Here is a 23,391-nt window from a genome sequence, read left to right as displayed (position 1 = left end):
ACTGCTTGACATGGACTTCCAAACACCTGCATCAGCCACCTTAACCTAAGCCCTAGGAGGAAGGAAGTTCCTTTCCTAACTGAAAACCTCTATTACCTTGGGCTTCCTTTTTTCTAGGTTACTTCAGGACCCATGCAGAGACCTCAGCTGTTGAAGGCCAAGAGGAAGAAGCTAAGGGGACTCTTCAGCTAACCTGTCATTGTCTCAACTCCTAAGAATGGATCTGGAGAGTAGTCTCCTAGTGTCACCTTGAAAGGAGCACCCGTGGCAGCAACATCTCTGACACAGAGTTATACAGTTAGGGACCCCACTGTAAGGGCAAGATAACTGAAGTTCATGTTGGCAGGCATGGGTACTGTCAACTGAGGGAATGCTGGCTCCAACACATCAGGCACTGGCCTTCCCTGTCAGAGTGGAAGCCAGTCTCTGGGAACCCTATACCCTCCTCTCTTTTGCTGGAGGTTCTCTAGACCCAGGATCTACCATGGACTTTTAGGTATATGGGGCAGGTCAGCAAAAAGGCACAACATGCTTTGGAAGCCTTGTCTACTTTTCTTGAGAGTCCCTAGCCAGTCCCAGATGCTTCTCCAAGACCCTTTTCTCTCTTGAGCATGAAATACAAAGCATTCACACTCCCCTGCTTTTGTGATTGCTTATCTGTGGAACACATGACCAACCCACTTCCCTTTACTGGGTCCCACCCCGTAGTTGTCTCTGAATGAAGTCTAGGCCCTTGGTCCAATCCTTCGGATTCTTCTTACACTTCTATCCCGCAGTGTGCTAATCCTCGATTCGGGAGCCTTGATCTTGAGACCTTTCTCCATGGTAGGAACAAGGCAGAACAGATGGCTTTTGCTCTCCTTGGTCCAGCTTGACATGGAGTGTGTTTTGTCTGTTTAGTCCGTTTACAAGGCATAGACAACAGGTTAAACCATAATATGGGATTGAAATTACAAACAGCTCAGAGCCTTAGGGCCAAGTTAGTTTCCCAGAGTGGGAGCAAAAGGAATTTTACTTTCTCATCCTTTACTTCACTTCAAATAACGTAATAATTAGAAGAACTAGAAAAGACAGGATGACAGGGGACAGGAAATGGCCACAGGAGTTCTATATGAAATAGGCAGACTCTTAGACAGTTAGAAAGTCTACCCTTTGGACGAATCCAGAAAGATTTAGCAGAGCAGGATTGGCAGAGTTCCTTGGCCTTCTCTGCTAGGTTTTCTTTATAGGTAAGACCTGAAACTTTACCTTGAAGAGACAGGAAGGAAAGTAGAACTCATGTTTGCTGGGAGCTGTTAGGTAGAGAAAGGGGTCAGGGACGGAACCACAGAGGCCTTTTCTGATTTATTTACTTAGTGACAGTCAAATGCCTCCTTGTCCACATACCCTCTCTAGTGGAGACTGGTGTTGCTGTCCTGATGGCAAGTCTTGGGGGGAAAAGGACAACCCAAGTAATGATAAACTAATAATGATTATAATAATAATAATAAACAACTGCCATTTATTGAGCAGTTAATGGATACCAGCTACTCTAAAAATGCCTGACATTGAATCCTCACAGCATTGTATGAGGAAGATACTGTTAACCCACTAGGGATTGAAGGAATTAAGTGACTTATCAGAGGTCACACAGCTGATAAGTAACAGCCAAAATTTGAACCCAGACAGCTGAGTTCTGCTCTGCATTATTATACACATTACTGAAAACATTTTCCAGAAAGGATATAAAGTCCTTCTTTCCTGTCTTCAGCCATGACCATTCCTCCCCTGTGACCCTACCTCTTTTCAAGAGGGTGTTCTCCTCCCTACCAGCTCTTCAAGGCAGGAACCTCAAAGGATGTCGGGACTCCCCACACTCGTTACCTGCTGGCAGAACCTGAGAGCTCCACAGGGCTCATTCCCAGTTCCTGCTGATAACTTTCTTTACCTCCAGATCAGTGCCCCAGACTGTGCCCTCATGGTGACTGTCATTGAAGTCAGTTGGGAACTGTGTAAAAACAGTCTATCAGGTGACTCACTTTGTTCTCAAGATAATTTATTGGCCATTGCCAGATAATTGGCTATTGCCAGATTTCAAGGTATGAGACCACATGGAAAATGGAGAGACTTCCTCAGCAAGCTGGGAGAAAAATAAAGATTCTTCACCCTGGTTAATCCCTCTGCCCTAAGAGCACAGTCTCAAGAGCAGGTATTTTTGATCAGAGGTGAGCAGGGGTTTACGAATCTCCTAAAATTGTAAATGAAATCCTAAGTGCTTATTTTTTTTTTTCATGTTCTCAAAAGAATGTGTGGCTTTTTTCAAAGGTTAAGGAAGAGTATGCCTACTGACATCCCCACACACTGCCCCTTGATCCCCAAAGGTGGGTGCTCCCACGGGGATATTGCTCAGACACACCCTAGAGAAACATTGCACCCCAATACCCTGCCTCAGGCTTTCTTGCCCTGAAGCTCTTGCCCCCCGAAGCCAGGGGTGGTGGTTGAAAATCATTCATCCCGGGGCAACTCCAGGGAAATCCCTGCCTTGACAAATGGGCCTAGCCAGGCTGTATTCCAGCCCTGCCCCCTGGCTGGGGCCCCTCCCTGAGGCCCCCAGCCTAGCCCAACCCCCACTCCACATGCACATAAAAGGGTCGAATTCTCGTGGCTGCTCCATAAATTTTATTCCGTAAATATTAGTTTTCCCTGTGTTTAATAAAGCAGTGGCCCGCCTCCCCGCCTACCCGCCCGCTCCCCGGGGCCGGGGCTGGGGCCAGGGCTGGCTGGTGGGAGAAGGGACTCTTTCAATTGCTTTGGAGTATTTTTAGAAAAAAAAATAATATAAGGTGGTTTACAGGAGCAAGCCAGCAAACCAGGAGCAGGACTAGGGACCTCGAGGAAGTTCCTGCAGGAACTTGACCTAAAAAATAGAGAAATAGCGCCACCTAGGCTGCAAGGCCTATTTGGCCGGGCGGGCTGGCTCACCCCTCCCCCACCGTCAGCCGGGACAGGCCAGGCCTTTGCTGGGAGAGAAATCGTCACCCCTCAGCACTCCAGCTGGGCAGCACCTCCACTCCTCGGGCTTCACCAGGGCTTTCCCAGCAGCCCTGAGGGCAGGGCCCAAGCCAGGTCCTGGAAAACGCCATGAGGGCCACTCTGTTCTGTCCCAGTCAGCCCAGCTCCCAGATCAAGGAGTGTTTCCAAAGGGTAGTAAAGTTATTGCAAAGGGAAGAAGGCGCTTCTCGTCCCTGTCTGCCCACTGAATCCTGCGGAGCCAGCCCTGGGGTGTGAGGTAGCAGAGTGGGATCTGTGCCCCTGTGCTCTGGACTTGGGAAGAATCGGCTCCTGTCAGGCCCAGACCCTTCCATGGGTCCGAAGTAGTTCACCTTCAGGGAGCACTGGGGGTGGGGGTGGGGGGGCTCAAGTCTCCCCGAATGCTCAGCCCACAGCGCCTTGATGTTACCCCGCGGCCCGTCTGAACTCCCTTTTCTTGCTTTGCTGTTTGTTGGAACTCCCCATTTTCAGAAGCCCTTTCCTCCTCCTTCACCCTGGTCCCCTGGGAGATAAGGGGCCCGTGTGTCATCCTGCGTACAGAGATGGCGGGAGTGGGGTGGGAAGAGGCTGTGCCTCTTCTCTCATCCTGGGTTTGGTCTTGGTCTTGACGTTGTCATCAGGGGCATTTCCTTCTCTCCAATTCTTCTGTCCTTCATTTCCTCCTATTTACGAAGCTAAGAGGATTTGCTCCAGAGACTCTCAGGGAGACCTCAGGTCCTCTTAATTACCCTTCCTCGTGGTGTGGTAAACTCACTTTATCGTCCTGCCCATCTTCTCGCTATTTGTGCTATTAATATAATCAGTGTTTACATACTCATTTCCTCTGTGCTGTTTCTCTTCATCCTTACACTGGCTTATAGTCTCGGAGGACAGGGTTAGTCTTTAACACTAACTCTAAATGTATCACCAGGCTGGTGTCATGCTACTAAAGGGTGCAACTTTATGTTAACTGGGCTTTTCATACAATCACAATATGCTGTTTGAGCTCTACCCAGAAGTATTTCTCTGTCTTCCACCTTTCCTGAAGAAGGAACAGTTCAAAAGCAGTAAGCGACCTTCTACAGGGCAGCCACCAGACTCAGAGCTCAAGCTCCTTGGTTCCTAGTCCCTGGCACCGAAATGAGTAAATGTAGTGGATTCTGTAGGGCACTTGGATACAGAGAGACACGCTGGAAGAGAAGGGCGCCCACACTGGGGAGGGAGGGTTTTCCTTAGCTGCCGGGACCTCCTGGAAGCTGTTCCTCCTTGTCAAGGGCTCCTTAAGGCTCTTTTTCTCTCCTGGTCTCTTGGACGGGGCTCCAGAAGATCCCACCCTGAGGCGAACCAGTCAGAGGGAAAGGGACCCTAGGGGATCCTTCTCTCCTTGAGGATCTAGAAGCCCGTCTATCCTGTATCTTCCATCCCAGACCCATCAAGGAACACTTTCTCGTCTCCTGAGCTTTGCTTTATGGTGGCCTTTATGCTTCCCCTCAATTCTGGGGTCTCATTTTTCTACCCTGGCACAGGAGAAGTCATGAGGTAGCACCAAAACGTTCTGGCAAAAATCTCAGTCCCTTGGAAGCTATGACATCCTACCTGCTTGCAGTTACTCTGTCCAGGAACCCAGCAGATTTTGCTATACTTTCCACCCTCCTGGACCCTTTGAGTAGGTACTAGCCTCTCGGCATTTAACTCTCCTGGGTTTCTGAGGATCTGGGCCAGCCTAGGGGAACCCGGAAGGAGCATTGGAAGACTCCAGGGTGTGGGGAGCACTCAGCCATTGACTCACCTGGGAATATTGTGCCAGGTTACTCGTCCTGCTGGGCTGAGGGCCAGGAGTTAAAGGAGCAGGCAGAGCCGCACTCCTCCCTCCCCTCACTTGGGGGTTAGAATTGGGGAGGAAGCCTTGGGGGGCTGCTGGGAGTCCCTTCCCAAATCTGGGTGTTGTATTGACCTTTTCATATTGGCAGCTGGAAGGGGAAGCCCATCCCAGCTCAGCATTGTTGTCTAACATGGTTAATCAGATCCCATAATCCTGCTGTGGAAATATTGGGCCTCACTCAAAACAATAGAGACCAAGAATATTGTGGTTAAATTTCAACCAGCTGCCTCCCTGGCCTGTTTGCCTAACCCCTACCCCCCTCTCCTGGGCCAGAGTCCTCCTGGCTTTATGGACCCCTGATAGGATCGACAGCCGGTCAGAAATGGGTGACAGGAGAAGGGAGGATGGAGCAGGGGAAGGGTAACCCTCTTGGCTGGCACTCCATCCTTCCTTGCCTCCCTCTCCCGGCCTTGAAGAGGGGGCAAGGGGTGGTGAACTGCGTTGGCGCTGGTGGGGAAGCCCCCGTACATTCTGGGCGCGTGTTCAGGCATCAAGAGCAGTACTGCTGGGAATCCTCGGGGGTAAAGAGATCCCTTATTCAAGAGAGAAAAAAACTTCTGCCAGATGAGAAGGAGAGCCTGCCAGTTTCATTTGTTACTGCTGCCTGGCGCTTCCAGAGCACAAAGCAATACTGGTCGTCCATGGCACCTATGGAGAAATAGAAGGCACTGGTTAAGGGAAGGGGAGCTGGTAATAAATATTTCCGTTTCATTAGGAACCTGATAGAATGGCAAATATACATGATACTTTGGTGATGTATGAAGGTGATACTAACACCCCATTTTGATTGGTTTTCAGGTAAGGGAATGTCCATGATGTTGCTCTCTTTGATAAGAATACGAATAACTGTGGCAGAGTGGTTTATATAATGAGAATAGCAGGACAGAGGGAATAGATAAGCTGTCCAATGGCATTTTGAATTAAAAAAAAAAAAAGATAGTGTCTGGATTGTGCTGAGGGGGAAAATGAGCTCAGTGATATATTCAGGAAAAGACAGAGGGTGTTCCTCTTGGAGATCCTGGGGTGCCCCGCTGGTGAAGTGGCCAACTTTGAGTTCGTCCTTGGCTGTCATGCACCCAGGATGCACAGGGCCCAAGTTGCCCTCACGCTGCTTTTGGAGGTATCACAGGCAATGAAGTACAGTGAGGCCCCAGCTCCAGTGCCATGGACTATTGAACGGTCAAAGTGTATGTGCATCTTTAGGATCGGAAGAATGAAAACAGCAGGACTGTGCCAAACGAAACTCTATTTACTTGATCTCTTCCTATAGGGTGGGGATTTGCTGTTTCAGAAGACATTCGCTGTTTCCAGCTAATACTGTACCATGTGAAGATTCAGGGACTGGCATGGCTCCCGTGGGTCATTCATCAAAGCCACTTTAAAGCAGGGATTGCTTGGTGGGAGCTGAACTTCCCACCAGAAAGACATCTGGAAAATACTTCCTGAGAGTGGGAATTAAGAGATGTGTACGCTCCTGGGTGAGAATTCAAAAATGCCTTGGAGTTCCCGTTGTGGTGCAGTGGTTAATGAATCCGACTAGGAACCATGAGGTTGTGGGTTCGGTCCCTGCCCTTGCTCAGTGGGTTAATGATCCGGCGTTGCCGTGAGCTGTGGTGTAGGTCGCAGACGCGGCTCGGATCCCGCGTTGCTGTGGCTCTGGCGTAGGCCGGTGGCTGCAGCTCCGATTCAACCCCTAGCCTGGGAACCTCCATATGCCTCGGGAGCGGCCCAAAGAAATAGCAAAAAGACAAAAAAAAAACAAACAAACAAACAAAAAAAACCCAAAAAAAAAAACCAAAAATGCCTTAATGGCAGTCATCAAATGGAATTGAAGCAGGTATGACACTGATGGAAAAATGACTTAAAGGCAATGAAAAACATTTCAAGAGTTAAGAAATTTGGGTAACTAATGCCAAGGATTCAATGTGAAGATCCCCAGTGGAAGCGCTAAGGAATGGCGCTGTCTTCCTGAACAGGAAAGGGACGGAAAGCATCTAGCTGGTTATGCTGTACGTAGACTTGAACTGCAGAAATCCAGCAGAAACTTTTCAGGTCACTGCAAAGAAACTCAAACGAGTGGCCTGGGTCTGTTGGACATGTGTTGGAAATGAGGTAGAAAACCTCATATTCAGCAAGAGACAGGAATACTTAGACATGTACTTACTCATACGTATGTGGAATACCTACTCACTGCCGTTCCCACAAACAGGGCCATTGTGCCACTAGTTGTATTATGGCCACAAGGACATAACTTATGCTCTCAAGAAGCCTACCATCCAAAGATGATTTTTTAAGTTAAAGTATAGTTGATTTACAATGTTGTTCCAATTTCCGCTGTACAGCAAAATGACCCATTTGTATCTATATCTGTATCTATCTGTATCTACATTCTTTTTCTCATCTCATCCTCCGTCAATGTTCTGTCCCAAGAGATCAGACACAGTTCCCTGTGCTGTACAGTAAGACATCATTGCCCATCCATTCTAAATATAATAGTTTGCACAGAGTTCCCGGCGTGGCTCAGCAGTAATGAACCTGGCTAGTATCCATGAGGATGTGGGTTCGATCCCTAGCCTTGCTCAGTGGGTTGAGGATCCGGCATTGCCGTGAGCTCTGGTGTAGTTTGCAGATCCAGCTAGGATCCCACGTTGCTGTGACTGTGGGGTAGGCCAGCAGCTACAGCTCCAATTTGACCCCTAGCCTGGGAATTTCTATATGCCGTGGTGTGGCCCTAAAAAGATAAATAAAATAAAATAAGATAAATAAAATAAAATAGAATAAATATAATAGTTTGCGCAAAGATGATATTTAAAGCATAGATTTCCCCCCCCCCCCCCCAGTTTTTCAAGTGTGTTAAGTAGAAAGTGAGAGCCCTGGTTTTTTCCAATGTAAAAGACTCCTATGGGGAGGATGTGGGATGGACTGGGAGTTTGGGTTAATAGATGAGGACTATTGCATTTAGACTGGATAAGCAATGAGATCCTGCTGTATAGCACAGGGACCTATGTATAGTCACTTGTGATGGAACATGATGGAGGATAATGTGAGAAAAAGAATGTTAAGCAGGGTGGTTGGTGGCGGCCTTATACTTATATGTATAAACTGGGTCACTTTGCTGTATAGCGAAAATTGACAGAACACTGTAAATCAACTATAATAAAAAATAAAGAAAATATATGAATGAATGCATGCTTTTTTTTTTTTTTGGTATTTTTGCTTTTTATTTTTTTGTCTTTTATAGGGCCACACCTGCAGTATATGGAGTTTCCCAGGCTAGGGGTCTAATCGGAGCTGTATCCACCGGCCTATGCCACAGCCACAGCCACAGTAATGAGGGATCCGAGCCACGGCTGCAACCTACACCACAACTCATAGCAACCCCAGATCCTTAACCCACTGAGTGAGGCCAGGGATCGAAACCTGTGTCCTCATGGATACTGGTCAGATTCCTTTCCACTGAGCCACAATGGGAACTCCAATGAATGCATGCTTTTACAAATAAATTTTTAAAAAAAATAACCCTATGGGTAAATCCTATTACTTGCATTTACTTTTTCTTAGCTATTTACATGTCAGTACATAAATCTCTTTAAAGGGGTAAATTATCCTCACTCTGAGCTACATAAAAAGTTTGAAAAACACGCTCATGATCAGAAAGTAGAAAGTTGAGCTTATTCACTCCATTTCCCCCTTACTCTATCTTTGATCACATAGGTCTCCTTGCTTTTTCTCTAATATGCAAGCATGTTAGAGACTTTGCTCTGTGCATTTCTCTCTGCCTAGAGTACCCTTCCCTTAGGTGGCCCCTCGGTTGAAGCCATCACCTCTTTAAGGTCTTGGCTTAACTCTCCTCTTCATTCATATCACTGAGAAGTGAGGCCGCCACTGACCACCCTACTTAACAGAGTGACCTACCTCCTGACCTAGCACCACTGCCCACAGGCTGGCTGTACTCCTTTGACCCAGTTTTGTGTCTTGTGTTCACTGTCCCTGTTCCCTTCTAACACATTATATATTCTGTTTATTTTTAAATTTTTATTAATTTTTTTATTGCGGTGTAGTTGATTTACAAAGCTGTGTTCATTTCTGGTGTGCAGCAGTGATTCAGTTATACATATACATATATATTCTTTTTCATATTCTTTTCATTATAGGTTATTACAAGACATCAAATATGGTTCCCTGTGCTATACAGTAGGACCTTCTTGTTGATTTTATTCATAGTAATATTTTGCTTACTTTTATATTTTTTTGACTCCCCAATGCCTCCCCACTAGAATAAAGCTCCATGAGGACAGGAATCTTTGGGGTTGTTTTTGTTGGTTGGTTGGTTGGGTTTTATTATTTTCTCATATCTTGAGCACCTTACACAGTACTTGACACTTAGTAGGTGCTCAGAAATACTTGTTGAGTGAATAAATGAAGAAAGACTATTGCACGTACCTGCATACACACAGAGATACACATACCTCCACAACAGCTGTATCATGAAGAGGTTTTAGAAACTTGTGCATATACGTGAATGTAGTCTTTTTTGTTTGGGGCCGCCAGTCATAAGGCAAGAGTGGAGGTTAAATACCATTTTGTTAGCTATAATCATAACAGAATCAATTTGTCATTTTGCAGAAACTAAGAGCACAAGTTGTTAAAAAGCAAGTGATGAGTTCCTGTTGTGGCGCAGCAGAAACGAATCCGGCTAGGAACCAAGAGGTTGTGGGTTCAATCCCTGGCCTCACTCAGTGGGTTAAGGATCCGGCATTGCCATGAGCTGTGGTGTAGGTCACAGACATGGCTCAGATCTGGCTCTGGCGTGGCTGTGGCTGTAGTGTAGGCCAGCAGCTACAGCTCCAATTCTACCTCTAGCCTGGAAACCTCCATATGCCGTGGTTGCCAGCCCTAGAAAGCAATAAATAAATAAATAGCAGGTGACTGTATGCCTTTTTGCTTTCTTTGGCTATAAAAGGGTGCTATCTCAACCAAGAGAGATGAGTGAGAGCGTGTGGGTGGACTAGCACATACCCAGTTACAGAAAGCTGACAGGTGGAGTTCTCCTGTGGTGCAGAAGGTTAAAGATCTGGCATGGGTTTGATCCCTGACCCAGGAAATTTCACATGCTTTAGGTGCCAGAAGGGAGGAAAGGGAAGGAAGGAAGGAAGGAAGGAAGGAGAAAAGAATAAGAAAAGAAAGAAGGAAAGAAAGAGAAAGAAAGAAGGAAGGAAGGAAGGAAAAGGTGAGGGAGGGAGGAAGGGAGGGAGGAAGGTGAAAGGATGTCAGGAGCATCTGTTGAGTATTAAGTGAGCAGAACCCTTACCCCTTTATCGAACAGTCTCTGAACTAACATCTTCCAAGATTCTCTTTAAGCAACTAGTCTCTTCCCAGATAGACACTGGGGTGGAAATAAAGCCCATCAGTAAACACGTTATTATCCATATACAGAAATATATTTATATGTATGTCTGTCTGCAAGCATCTTTCTGTCTATAAGAGTTTCCCAGTCTTTAGTCTCTGACTTGAGGGGAAAATTCTCTTCTCTGTAACTAATTCTGCGTCCTTTTCCTACCTTTTCAAAGTCATCAAAGAAAGGTCTTTAATGCTTGAATCTCTCTGAAGTGCCTTGTAATGAGCTTATTGTTAGGGCAAAGGTAACTTGACATTCCCATTTCTAATCAATAGCCAGCTTTCAAAGCATTGTTAGTTTTGAGTGGCTCTAATTGGATCTCCAAATGTGTCCCACACTGATCAGAGGCTTGAGAGACAGGCATGCTTCTTTCATTTCTGCATATGGGCCAAATTTGGTGGAGTTGCCAACCTCTTCATAAATCAACAGTAAAAGAGTGATCCCACCCAGTTGGCAAAGTGGTCAGTCAAAGGATATAAGAAGCTTAAAAGTCCAAGATGAAGGTAACAAGAGTCTCCTAGATTTGGAGAGAACATGAGGGACTTGAACAGAGGTCAACAACCCAACAAGCTTGCCCTAGGAATTGTTCACCAAAAAACTGGATTATGATGGAGTCAAACAGTTCTGGATTCCAACTCTAACGCCCTCACTTACAAGCTCTGAACCTCAGTTCCTCATTCATAAAATGAAGATGCTTTTCATTTCATTCATAAAATGAAATGAAAAACCTTGTGAAGTTTACATCTGATAAAATTAGGGTTTCCCCCGTTTACTAGATCATCCAACTTGGCTCTTAATGATTCTGAGAGCCAGTATCTTTGCTTGGGCCACCGGCCTTTCCTGAATGTCCTCTTCATTTCTTTCAGTCATTCCTTTCACGCCTTCAAAACTGATTTCTTCCAAAAGGGCTAATCCCAGTCTAATCGTTATTGTTCCTTTTCTTTCCTCTTTCTTTTTTTTTTTTTTTTTCCTTTTCTTTTTAGGCCTGCACCTATGACATATGGAAGTTCCCAGACTAGGGATCGAATAGGAGCTACAGCTGCCAACCTACACCTCAGCCACAGCAACACGGGATCCAAGCTGCCTCTGCAAACTACACTGCAGCTCACAGCAACGAAGGATCCTTAACACACCGAGCGAGGCCAGGAATCGAACCCACACCACATCCTCATGGATACTAATCTGATTCATTTCTGCTATGCCACAACAGGAACTCCCCTATTGGTTTTTTAATCCCAGATTCTTGTAGCTCGAATTCATATTATCTGTTAACCTATCTGGCTATAATGCTTTATTCTGTACCCTTTTATGAGTGGCATCCATGGCTTTGCAACTGCCTTTTCTTTCCCATGACTTATCAACTGCCTTTTCTTATCCCATGACTTAATTAACTTATTAAATAGTTAATTCCTTGAGGGCAACAACTGTGTCTTCTATTTTTCTGTTTGCATCTTCTGTCCTTACGTGCCTATTATACTCACACAAGGTAGATGCTTCCCTAATAGAAGGAAGCAGGACCTCCGGATCCCACCACTGTCTTGGGCACACATATATGAGGATTCTGATGTAGTCGCTATAGATGAGTAACAGGCATCAGAGAACCGCTACCGCTGGTGAACCCTGCAGAAAATAAAAACGAATTACACATGGTTATACAGCTTGTATTTTTAACCCACTTATTAGCCCTACAAGGTAGGTGATATTAAGTTTCACTTTATAGATGAGAAAACTAAAATTCGGAAATTCAGGTGAGTTCCCCAAGACCACACAGGTCGAAGGTATCAAAGAGAGTGTTCAGGCACAGATCTGCCAACTCCGGGCCTAGCGCTCTTTCTACTGAGCCAGGGCTGCTCCGCACTGAGTCGGTAGAGGATATTTGACTAACTGCATTCCTGAAATTTGCCTCATTGTGGCTCAGCACCCATGGATTTAGAGCAGGATTGATCTGGTCAAGAGTCAGGATTAGGAGAAAAAAGACCAGTTCATTATAGAAGGATGGACCTACACTGTTTGTGTGTGTGTGTGTGTGTGTGTGTGTGTGTGTGTGTGTGTGTGTTTGTGTGTGTGTGTGTGTGTGTGTGCGCGCACGCATGTGAATCACTAAAAGCACATGGTGTTTGTACTATAGCACTACAGTCAAGGCTGATTGAAAACACTAACATGGTAAGCTACTAAAGAGATGTTTAAATTATCAGGTTCTAAAGTATATTTTCCTCCCCTTCCTTTCCAACCTATTTTTCCCACTTGCACTCTTCTAAGTAAAAAATTAATTACATTATCCAAAGACATAGATTTTTCTTTCTTTCCTTCAAAATAGAGATGATTGAGGGGCAGAAGAGACCTAAGTGGAGAAAAGAAAAGCTATTTTACCAACAGGCCCAGGACTCTAATGTGAAATGCCCTGATAAGGCTCAATTGCTGCTGCTGGGACCCTGGGCCGTTGGTGCCTCCAGAGTTGTACACCTCCGTTCTCCAGTTTTACTGCTGGCAAAAAGCCTGGCAATGACCAGAAAAAGAGCCAGACTTTGTCTGAGAGGTCTAATGGATTGGCCGAATTCAGAAACTACTCTACACCAACTGAACAGCTAAGAACATGAGCAGCCAAGAAATGACCAAAGTCCTTAGGCCCCAGTTGGGATTAGAAGTGCTCCAAGGTCCTGAGAGAGAATGGATATGTGTATATGTATGACTGGGTCACTTTTTTTGTACAGCAGAAATGACCACAACCTTGTAAATGAACTCTGCTTCAATAAAATGTAATAAAAAATAAAATTTAAAAAGTGCTCCAAGATCATTGCTATAGAAACTATGATGCTTTCAACCTCTGCTCTTCTCTCTACCTTCCTCTCCTTGAAGGCGACTGGACTGAAGCTGATCTAAATTTGAGATTCATGAAGTTCCCGACGTGGCTCAGTGGTTAATGAATCCAACTAGGAACCATGAGGTTGCGGGTTTGATCCCTGGCCTTGCTCAGGGGGTTAAGGATCCAGCGTTGCCGTGAGCTGTGGTGTAGGTCGCAGACGTGGCTCAGATCCTGTGTTGCTGTGGCCCTGGTGTAGGCTGGCAGCTACAGCTCCGATTAGACCCCTAGCCTGGAAAACTCCATGTGCTACGGAAGTGGCCCTAGAAAAGGCAAAAAGACAAAAAAAAAAAAAGAAAAGAAAAGAAAAAAGAAAAAATTTGAGATTCACATCTTGAACAGCCATTGTGTCCTGAGAAAAGATTGTAGGCTTAGAGCCAAAAATCCCCAGGTTTAAGTCAGTCTTGACTATGGGACCACAGGCAAGTTACTTTTACTTCTAGAGCTTTAGAGTATAATAATTGCTGTGCACAGAGAGCTATTGTGAAGATTTTACTACGTGCTTAAAGCACCTGTCATGGAGAAAAGACTAGATAAATATTAGCCCTCCACCTGACTCTCCCGGACACACCCTGATCACTGCTCCTAAGTTAGCCAGGCCAAGAAGGTCTAGACTTAGATTGGCACACAATTCATACCCACGAGGTTGTACTGCTATGGAAGCGCCCCTGATGCTAAGCCATATTATCAGCACTGCCTAAGTAATTCTTATTTGACGTGGATCAGATCTTTACCAGAGATTTGTATTCAGCAGGATCACAGCTTAAGAGGAAAAATGAGAAGAAGAATGGTTAAGTTAATAACGGGTTATAAGGTAGACCCTCTGAGAGAAGCTCAAAGAAATTGTCTTTCACTTGGAGAAAAGAAGATTGAAAGGAACAACACTTCAACCATAACCCTTCAACCATAACCCTTCAACCTTAACGGGGATAAATAAGTGGCTTAATGGCCTTACTCTCTAAGACAAGAAAAAGAGGAAAAAAGTTGAATTTGCATTAGAGAGGGAGGAAGAGAGAAAGAATGAATTTAAGGCAAAGCTTCTCTAATATATTATGATCAAACACTGGGATAGGTGACCATGGAAGCCTATGGGATTTTCTTTTTTAGACCTCCCCAAAACAGAGAGCCCCTGTTAGTCTGGACTGGGAGAGGTACTAACCTAGCGAGGTAGTGTGTCCCAGAAATCTAAGCAGGAGATGGGTGGGGAATATTGCAGGGCTAGTTCCCAAACCCGGGAAAACAAACCTTAAAGCAGCTTGGGAGCTTTCAAGGAAAAGAAGCAAAGTTAGAGTAATCTGTGACTGGGAGACCCAGAATCCAAATGCATATATAAGAATGAACATGGGGTGTGGAAGTACAGGCAAAGGGGAGTACAGGCAATGATCTATTTTGTCCCCAAGTGGCAGACTTTCCTCCTCCCTGGGGGAGACACCCTACCTTCCCCTCAGTTTCCTTTTCTGTCATAAGAAGTGCTTGGATTAAGCAAACCCTTCTGAGTCCCTTCCAATTCTGAATGCTGACATTGTGGACCAGAGGATGTGTGAGTACATCTTCGAAAGCATGTACCAATGCTTCAAACCCAGGCTGTACTGAATGCATGAGAGCTGCCCAGAGGGCCAATACCTCTGCAAGGGTGAGGGCTGGGGCTCTGGGGTCAGTTATGGGAGGTGGGGTTTGAATCCCTCAGCCTGGAGCAAGTTCCTTTACTTCTCTGAACTTCAAAATCTTCATTTGTGAAATAGGGATGATAACGTTCCTTTGAAGTCATAAGTTTAAATTAGGTAATGCAAGTAGAATGTTTAGTATAATAAAATCTAATAGATTCCATGTATCAGGCACATAAAGGTCAAGAAAACAGTATCTATTATGTTAGTATTCTTGAAATGAGAACTTTTTATTTCTCACCCTTTTATTTCCATCTCTATTGAATTTGTAGAAAATACTGCAACCAAATCAGATAGTTTGTGGTGCTGGTGGTGTTTGTTTTTAACACACTTGGCCTTTCTTGTTTTAACAGAATGAATCCTAATTCATCAGGTTTCCTGAATGGTATTAAAATACACCTGCAACTCATGATTACCTCTCTAGCTGCCTCCACGCATTCTCTTTGTCATTTGTAAAGTAGAACTGAGAGTAACTATTTAGCAGCTCTTGTGTGCGGGTCGGTGTCTTTGAATCTTTTTTGTTTGGTTTTGTTTGTTTGTTTCCATTCTTAATAAGCCCCTGCCCTGCGATCAATGCCTGCCCGGCTTAAACGTGGTCACTCGTGGTTCCTCCCGTATTCTCTTGGTGTCACCATTTAATCGCTCTTCTCTTCACCTTGGCCTGTTCCTTTGCAACTTCATCTTGCCCCCTTTAACAGTGTTTCCAACACAACCCCCCCCCCCCCGGTTTGATTCTTCATGAGGCTGGATGCCCCAACTCCCAGCTTCACACCGAGCGGCCGCAGGTTGTGCACCGGGCTGATACAGAATTCAGCTCCACCAAGCTGAGAGGGCGCGTCTCCTGGGTCAGGGTGGGGCACCAGGTTATGAGCGGCCTCCTGTCTTTTGGGTTTACTTCCCCGCAGGGGACACCGTAGGCGGCTATGCGGTCCGGCCACTGCCCCCCGCCCCTCGCGTCCGGCCGCGCCGTGGGTTGCGGTCTCTGTGGGGGTGGCAGCTCCCGTACGGGAGGTTTGCGCCTGGCGGGGCACCCCGGAGCCGCGGGGAGCCCAGAAGGGAGGCCAAGGTGGGGTGGGGCGCGTCCGGGCGGGGAGGGCGAACTCAGGCAGCGCAGGGGGCGCCGAGGGCAGCGGGCGGGCGGACGCGCGGCGGAGGAGCGAGAGGGACGAGGGCTGGCTAGTGCCGGGGCCGCCCGCCCGAGGGGGAGGAGGCTGTGCTGCCCTTGCCGCAGGTTTGCTGTCGAGCGCACAGGAGGCAGGGACATGGGTAGGGTGCGGTCTGCGCGGGGCCCGAGCCCGGATCTCTTCCATTTCCCTTCTCACTCGGCCCCGGGCTGCGCCACAGACGGCAGCAGCTCCCGCTCCGCCCCAGCCGCCTGACCGCCGGGCCGGGGTGCTAACCGCGGGGCCCGCCAGGCCGCCGGTCCGGCCAGCCCAGCCCAGCCCGGCGGCCCGCAGCCCCGCCGCCCCCCGCCGCCGCCGCGTTGCCAAAACAAACGGGCCGGCCTATTTATTGGCGGCCGGCGAGCCGGGCAGCTCAGAGTCGAGGCGCCGAGGGGGACAGCGCGCCGCCACCAGCCAGGGCCCCGGGCCCCCGCCCCGCACCTGAGTCCCGCCAGCCCTGCGCCACGCCGCGCAGCTCATGGCGCCCCCACCTGGAGCCCCCCGGAGCCACCCGGACGCCTGAGCCCTCGCAGCGCTCCCGTCGACTTGCCCACCCATCAGCCCACCAGGCGTCCTCGCCCGCCGCTCTCCCGGGCTTCCCGGCCATGTCTCCCGCCCGGCTCCGGCCCCGACTGCGGTTCTGCCTGCTGCTGCTGCTGCTGCTGGTGACGGCGGCTCGGGGCTGCGGGCCGGGCCGGGTGGTGGGCAGTCGCCGGCGGCCTCCGCGCAAGCTCGTGCCGCTCGCGTACAAGCAGTTCAGCCCCAATGTGCCGGAGAAGACCCTGGGCGCCAGCGGGCGCTATGAAGGCAAGATCGCGCGCAGCTCGGAGCGCTTCAAGGAGCTCACCCCTAACTACAATCCCGATATCATCTTCAAGGACGAGGAGAACACCGGCGCCGACCGCCTCATGACCCAGGTGAGCGCGACCCGCCCTCGCAGGGCGCCTCCGCCGCCGAAGCACCGCCACCTGCCCGGCCCTACCCGCCCCCTGGCACCTTTCCTTGACTGGCTGGCACGCCCCCTGGCACCTGCCCCTCTCGCCAAGCCCGGATGCCTCCTGCCCAAGATGGGCCGGCCGGGGTCCCGGTGGAATGTTGGCACCCTCGAGCCCTCAGGAGGCTGTGAGAAGAGCTGCCCGCTGCCAAGCGCCACAGCCCAGCGGGTTGGCGGTGGCCCCTCTGCCCCGGAGCGCTGGCAGCTCAGGTCAGACGCAGCACCTGGAGGTACCTCTACCCGACTGCCTCCTGAGCCTCCAGGACGCACCTCCCGGGCTATCCTTGCGCACCTCTGCGCCCCTTTCATTTCGAGGCCTCGGCACCCCCCAAGTCGAAGAAGCTCCGGGCACGGAGGGCCTCCCCGGCCTTTCCTCCCCGCGCACTCTTGGTTCGCTGCGCTGCCCTCTCCTGGAGCAGCGTCCCGGCGGGGTCCGGGTTTAGGGAACAGCGGGGAATAGTAGAGCCAGGAGACGGAGGTGGGAAAGGGCACTTGCCCGGCGAGCCCGCGTGTCTGTCCCGAGAGCTGAGCGGCGCGGCTGCAGTTGAAGGTGGGGTGCCGGGCCTCCGGGTTCTGGAACCGAACTTGGGGATCCCTGGGTTTGGTGGCGGGGTTGGCTTGAAAGAGAGGGTCTGAGATGCCGGGCAGCCCCACAGCGGAGCTAGTCTGCTCGGAACAGGACCAGAACACGACCCAAGCGCCGGGGAAAGGGTGGGGTGGAGGTGGGGAACAAACTTTCTCCCCAGCAGCTGGGTTCGCAAGGGAAGTGACCTACGTGTCCCCTTCCTCAGTGGTCTCCCGGGGCTTCCACCGCAGGCTAGCAGCCCGCTTTCTAGGTGCTTTGGGAAGGACAGCTAGACCGCGGCCCTCAGCATGCGCCCTGGCGCCGGGGCTGGCCGGCCGGTGTCGGGGCGAAGGTTGGCTTGTGGCCGGGCCGGGCCGGGCGCCGAGGAATGCAGATAAGGATCCGGGCCACGGGCTGGGCAATCATTGACAGCGCGCGCCCGGGCTCTGGACCCGAGGAAAGGGGCGGGAGAGGGAGAGAGGGGCGGGGAGCAGGGGCCGCGGCGGGGCGGATTAGGTGGGTGGGTGGTTAGAAGCCTGGCGGCAAAGAGCACATGGAGCTCCCTCCTGGGGCAGTGAGATCCCCCAGCTAGACTGCAGCCTGGGAGGACCCGTCAGGGCCTTGGGTTGTAGCTGCTATTGGCCTCTCAGAGACCAAGTCCAAGGGTCTGTTGGGCCTGGGCTCCGAGAGGTAGGGGTAGTTTGAGACATGGGCTGCCCACACTTGGCAGCGTCTGGCACCTCAAAGTTAAGGACAGTGGAAGGGCCTCTTCTCCAAGACCCCTCTCCCCAGTCAGCTGCGGGGTCCCTTGGGTGGCCCTTGCCTGGAAGGCCCTCAGGGAGCCAACACAGACAATGATCTCTGCCGTCCTTCCCCCAGGGCCGGCTCAACTCCCACTCCGTGAGAGGCGGAGCGTGAAGCCGGTTCCCTGAGACCACGCGCTGGGTTTCTCGAGTTCCTTCCCAGATAGGAGCGGTGCAGAAGTGCAGAGGTGCTGAGGACTCGGCTCAGGGATAATGCTGCCTGTTTATCAATCCTGAGCGCACCCCTTGCAGCAGGAGGCGCTCCGAGCGTTCTCCATCTGGCCAAGGCAGGCGCTCTCCTTTGCCCTAGGTTCTGGTTCCCGGGTTGCCGCCTCCCGGGCTCGGGTGTATACAAGTTTTGGATCATGAGGGTCCCAGCAGGAATGCTCTGTGGCGCCGAGGGATCCAGGCAGGCTTGGGATTCCCCTCCAATACGCCCCGGGGTTGCTGGAGCGCTCCGCACCTGCCGCGCCTGGCTGCTGCGGGGGCCTCAGCCCTGGGGCTACGGTGACACCTACTGGGCGCCTCGGGCCTTGCACGCCTAGCAGGCGGGCCGCAGGCAGTCGGCTCCGCTACCACTTTTACCCTCCCGGCCGCAGGCAGTCCCTAGTGTCTAGCGCCGCGGTGAGACCGAGGGACCTGGCGTTCAAAAGGTGGAGCCCTGCCTGTGGAGGGACCAGTAAATCCAGCGGCGGAGAGAGAGCACTTAGAGAAAGGCGCCCCAAGGATCGACTCGCCCTCCCGATTTGTGGCGCCCCCGCGCGGTCCAGGTCCCTGGGGGGCAGCCGAAGCTAGAGGGACGGAAGCACTTGGCAGCACTGCAGCGCTCTCCGATCCTAAGAGAGAGGAAGAGCGCACCCTCTCCGGTTTCCCAACTTCAGCGAGTGCGGTGGGAGAGCGAGGGCCGAGGCCACGCCGACGCCTGCACGCGGGCCAGCTCCGCGCCCTAACTCAGCTCGCTTTCCTCTCGCAGCGCTGCAAGGACCGCCTGAACTCGCTGGCCATCTCGGTGATGAACCAGTGGCCTGGGGTGAAGCTGCGGGTGACCGAGGGCTGGGACGAGGACGGTCACCACTCGGAGGAATCGCTGCATTATGAAGGCCGAGCGGTGGACATCACCACGTCGGATCGCGACCGGAACAAGTACGGACTGCTGGCGCGCCTGGCGGTGGAGGCCGGCTTCGACTGGGTGTATTACGAGTCCAAGGCCCACGTGCATTGCTCCGTCAAGTCCGGTGAGCCGCTGCCGGGGGGCTGGGCCCGGGGCCGGGGCCGCAGGGCATGGGCAGGCGGCGCAGGGCCCGCTGGAGCCAAGAAGGTGAAGAGGCCCGCCGGGGGATGGAGGCGGGGATCCCGGGGAAGAGGACGTCGGCGGCGGCGCTCCCCGCTGCTGCTCCTGACCACCTGCTCAACCCGTGCCTGATAGTGTCACGGCAGGAGCCTAGGGAGACAGGGCCCTGTCCCAGAGCCGCTGGGTGCTGACCTGGCGGTCGACAGTCCAGAGCCTGCCGCAGGAGGTGCAAGACAGAGCAAGCTGGACAGATGGAGGAAGCCAGGCTGACAGAGACTGCCTCCCCGACCCAGAGCGATGCAGAACAGGAGGCGGCGGGTGGGGCCAGGGGCCAGGGTGTACCCAGACACCAACTGTGCCTGACCAGGAGCCAGGAGCCCAGAGGGTTCAGAACCCACAGCCCGGCTGCAGGTCAGGCCCTTTCAGGCACCATGTACGCACCTCTCAGGGGGCGCAGGCGTCCCCAACCTCTCCCCAGGGTCCTGAAGCTGGACATTTGGGGGCAAAGCCAGCCCTGAGGGCAAGAATAAACAGAGTGGACTTAATAAAGTGGATTTTCCCAGATTGGCCGCCTTGTTGATCAGAATTGGCAGGCACTGGGGCTTTGCCCCCCCTTCAGATCTTGTCAGCGTCCCTGTCACCTGCTGAACCCGGTCATGGATGCTTCAGATGGTTCTTGTCTGACTGCCAGCATGGTCCTCCCTGGCTGCGGGCTTAGCCCTCCACGTTGGCCCCACGCAGTGGTCGCACTCACAGACCCAGCACACTGAGACCAGGCCCACCGTTTACTGTCCCTGATGGCACTTGGGCTCACGGTGGTGACCCCACCCAAACCCTTCCCCTCAGCACTTCCGTGGCCCACTGTATCTGCTTCAAGGCACATCGACCCTTTACCTGCAAACACCAGCCTGGTGCCAGCTCCTGGAGGGGCCACTTTCCTTCATTCTCCTGACTCCTAAGCACTAGTCTCCATCCCACCTACTGATGCCATTGTGTCCTGTCCCCGCACAAGGACCCAGCACGTGAACTGAAGATAGCAATTTCACCCTGTCCACTGAGCCACGCCCTGGCTGACCATTCACTCTGAGTTTCCCCAGGAGTCTGTATTCTCGCCACTGACTGCTCCTCCTCTTCCTTGGAGTATGAACTCTGAGGTCCGGTCCTGGCACAGAACTTGAGGTGTCAGTCAGTCCAAGAGGGCAATTTGGGGGGCACCTGAGCAGGGGGTGAGAAATAATGGGACATCTAAGCCCCAGAGGTGCCAAGAGATTTGCTGTCTCCATGAGGCGGCAGCTTTGGGGGGGTGTCAAGTGACAGCTGACCACCGCCTGGCTCAACTGACGTCTAGCCTCTCTGACTGCTTCACAACCTTGTCAGGATTGAAGCAGAAGGGTCGCTTTGCCTGGGCTTCAGGAGGGCCCTTTGCCTCACAGTCACGGGGCCCCAGGGGCCCCAACATTCTCCTCTCTGTGGCAAAGCATTTTCTGCCTTTAGAGGAGGGCAGAAAACCACACTGTGGGCTGGGAGGGGGGTCTAAGCTGCCTGGGAAGTGGGGGGCCGGGCACAGGATGGGGTGATGGGGGGAGCTGCCTGGGCGCAAGAGGAGCTCTGGCGGGGCTGGGGCAGGGGTGCTGTGAGCACCACAGCAGTAACGCCTTCATGTCCCTTCTTCCCACAGAGCACTCGGCCGCGGCTAAGACAGGTGGCTGCTTCCCTGCCGGAGCCCAGGTGCGCCTGGAGAGTGGGGCACGTGTGGCCTTGTCAGCCGTGAGGCCAGGAGACCGAGTGCTGGCTATGGGGGAGGACGGGAACCCCACCTTCAGCGACGTGCTCATTTTCCTCGATCGTGAGCCAGACAGGCTGAGGGCCTTTCAGGTCATCGAGACCCAAGACCCCCCGCGCCGCCTGGCCCTCACCCCTGCCCACCTGCTCTTCACAGCCAACAATCACACAGAACCAGCTGCCCGCTTCCGGGCCACGTTTGCCAGCCAGGTGCAGCCTGGCCAGTATGTGCTGGTGGCTGGAGTGCCAGGCCTGCAGCCGGCCCGAGTGGCAGCGGTTTCCACACACGTGGCCCTTGGGGCATACGCTCCCTTAACGAGGCATGGGACTCTGGTGGTGGAGGATGTGGTGGCCTCCTGCTTCGCGGCCGTGGCTGACCATCATCTGGCTCAATTGGCCTTCTGGCCCCTGCGACTGTTTCACAGCTTGGCGTGGGGCAGCTGGACCCCTGGGGAGGGTGTGCACTGGTACCCCCAGCTGCTCTACCGCCTGGGGCGACTCTTGCTGGAAGAGGGCAGCTTCCACTCACTGGGCATGGCCGGGGCAGGGAGCTGAAAGGACCCCTCCACTGCCCTCTCAGAACTGCCCAGAGGCCTCCCCACCAGGAGCATGCTGGCCCTGGAAAGGACCTGAGCAGGGACACTGGGTCCTACCATCTCCACCACAGAGATACATCATTGAGACTTGACTGGGCAATGCCAGCATTCCCCACCCCCACTCTGGGGTAGTGACACAGCTGCGAGCTGAACTGGCAGTGGGGCAGGAGTGGTCTCTCCTACCCTAGAGACCAGAGGGTCCCCGCCCAGCTTGCTCTCACTACAGTTTTTCAGACCTCCCTCCCCCAATGGGGAGGGCCCATCCATCCATCGTAAGCCCCTCTTAGATGGGCTTGCACCTCAGTTGATGCTGCTAGATTCCCTGGGAGCCAGCAGGGAGCTGGCTGGACTCAATGCTGCCCAGAACTGAGAAGGCTGCAGAGTGCGGCAGCCAGCCTGGCCATCCTGAGGCATGACGTTCCTCTCTGGCCACACTCCTAGGGACACATCCAGAGACTGTCGCTGTCAGTGTACAGAGTTCTGTGTTCCAGCCAATGTGATCAGAGTGCCCAGGACTGGGGGAGTGGCCTGGATGCCCTTCCCACCCCTGCCCAGGCTATACGCTCCCTATTCTGCTGAACCATGACCCCAACCCTCTCCTCCGGTCAGTCTCCCCCACCTTATTTATTGACACCGAGGGGGGAAACCCACGGGAAAATTTTGGGGATGTTTTGGTCTTTTCTTCCTTTTGTAATAAAAATTATTTAAGTTGTTAGAGCCCTCGGGTCCAGGTTGCTGAGTGGGTAGTCTGGAGCTGTGGATATTGTTTATCTCCCTCCAAGGACAAAACCTCCAGAGCTCCCACCCCCTCTGCAGGCCCTTTCTCACCCAGTAGGTCCACAAAGTCTCAATGGAGAGCTATGCCCTATGCCAGGCAAGGCCTCTACATGCTGACCCCAAAGTTTGCCCTCAACGCGGTTAGACCAGGGAGAGAACTGAAGTCCATGGTCACTTCACTTATGTAGAACCATCTCCCTGTGCCCTAGTGAAGGTGCTTCTCCTGCTTCTTCCAGTCTTCCTGGCTTTCTGATGTCTCACTGTGGATCATGAACCATGGTATGAAGGGATTCTGTAGAATCCACACCTGCCTTGTGGCCCATCCTGATTTCTTGGGAAAGTCAGGGGTCCCTAACTTAGCAGTTGTAAACTTCAGAATCACCTGGGCAACTTGTTTGAAAATGATTCCTGGGGAGTTCCCGTCGTGGCTCAGTGGTTAACGAACCCAACTAGCATCCATGAGGATGCGGGTTCCATCGCTGGCCTCACTCAGTGGGTTAAGGATCTGGCATTGCCATGAGCTGTGGTGTTGGTTGCAGACGTGGCTCAGATCCTGTGTTGCTGTGGCTCTGGCATAGGCAGGTGGCTACAGCTTCGATTCAACCCC

At 51.7% G+C, this 23,391-nt stretch overlaps 2 protein-coding genes and 1 long non-coding RNA gene across 10 annotated transcripts in view; 2 read left to right on the top strand and 1 right to left on the bottom strand.

Moving 5' to 3' along the window:
• The window catches only part of NHEJ1 (non-homologous end joining factor 1), a 91,034-nt gene extending 87,187 nt beyond the window's left edge, over positions 1-3,847 (top strand). For all 8 annotated transcript variants that reach the window (XR_014830156.1, XM_085000488.1, XM_085000483.1 and 5 more), the window contains one exon: positions 118-3,847. Coding sequence is in view for 7 of the 8 variants with exons in the window: in XM_085000488.1 (XP_084856614.1) it covers positions 118-192 (75 nt within the window). In the remaining variant the exon portion in view is untranslated. The remainder of the gene's footprint in view (positions 1-117) is intronic.
• Positions 2,642-16,960, bottom strand: LOC146396147 (uncharacterized). Its single transcript, XR_014830158.1, has 3 exons — positions 16,824-16,960; positions 11,771-11,909; positions 2,642-5,539 (listed from the first exon to the last, which is right to left on the bottom strand). It is a non-coding gene; the product is annotated as an uncharacterized LOC146396147 (long non-coding RNA).
• Positions 16,352-22,724, top strand: IHH (Indian hedgehog signaling molecule). The gene is given in 3 exon segments (NM_001244470.1): positions 16,352-16,893; positions 19,312-19,573; positions 21,308-22,724. Coding segments are annotated over 3 exon segments (1,233 nt in total). The 5' UTR covers positions 16,352-16,581; the 3' UTR covers positions 21,967-22,724.
• Positions 22,725-23,391: the final 667 nt, after the last annotated feature.

The sequence above is a fragment of the Sus scrofa genome, chromosome 15 (assembly GCF_054392235.1).
Source record: "Sus scrofa isolate SSC_HxYL_T2T_F1_AM1 chromosome 15, Sscrofa_HxYL_maternal_Yorkshire_Landrace_v2.0, whole genome shotgun sequence".
Lineage (NCBI taxonomy): Eukaryota > Metazoa > Chordata > Mammalia > Artiodactyla > Suidae > Sus > Sus scrofa.
This window is presented reverse-complemented; position numbering and strand designations above follow the sequence as displayed.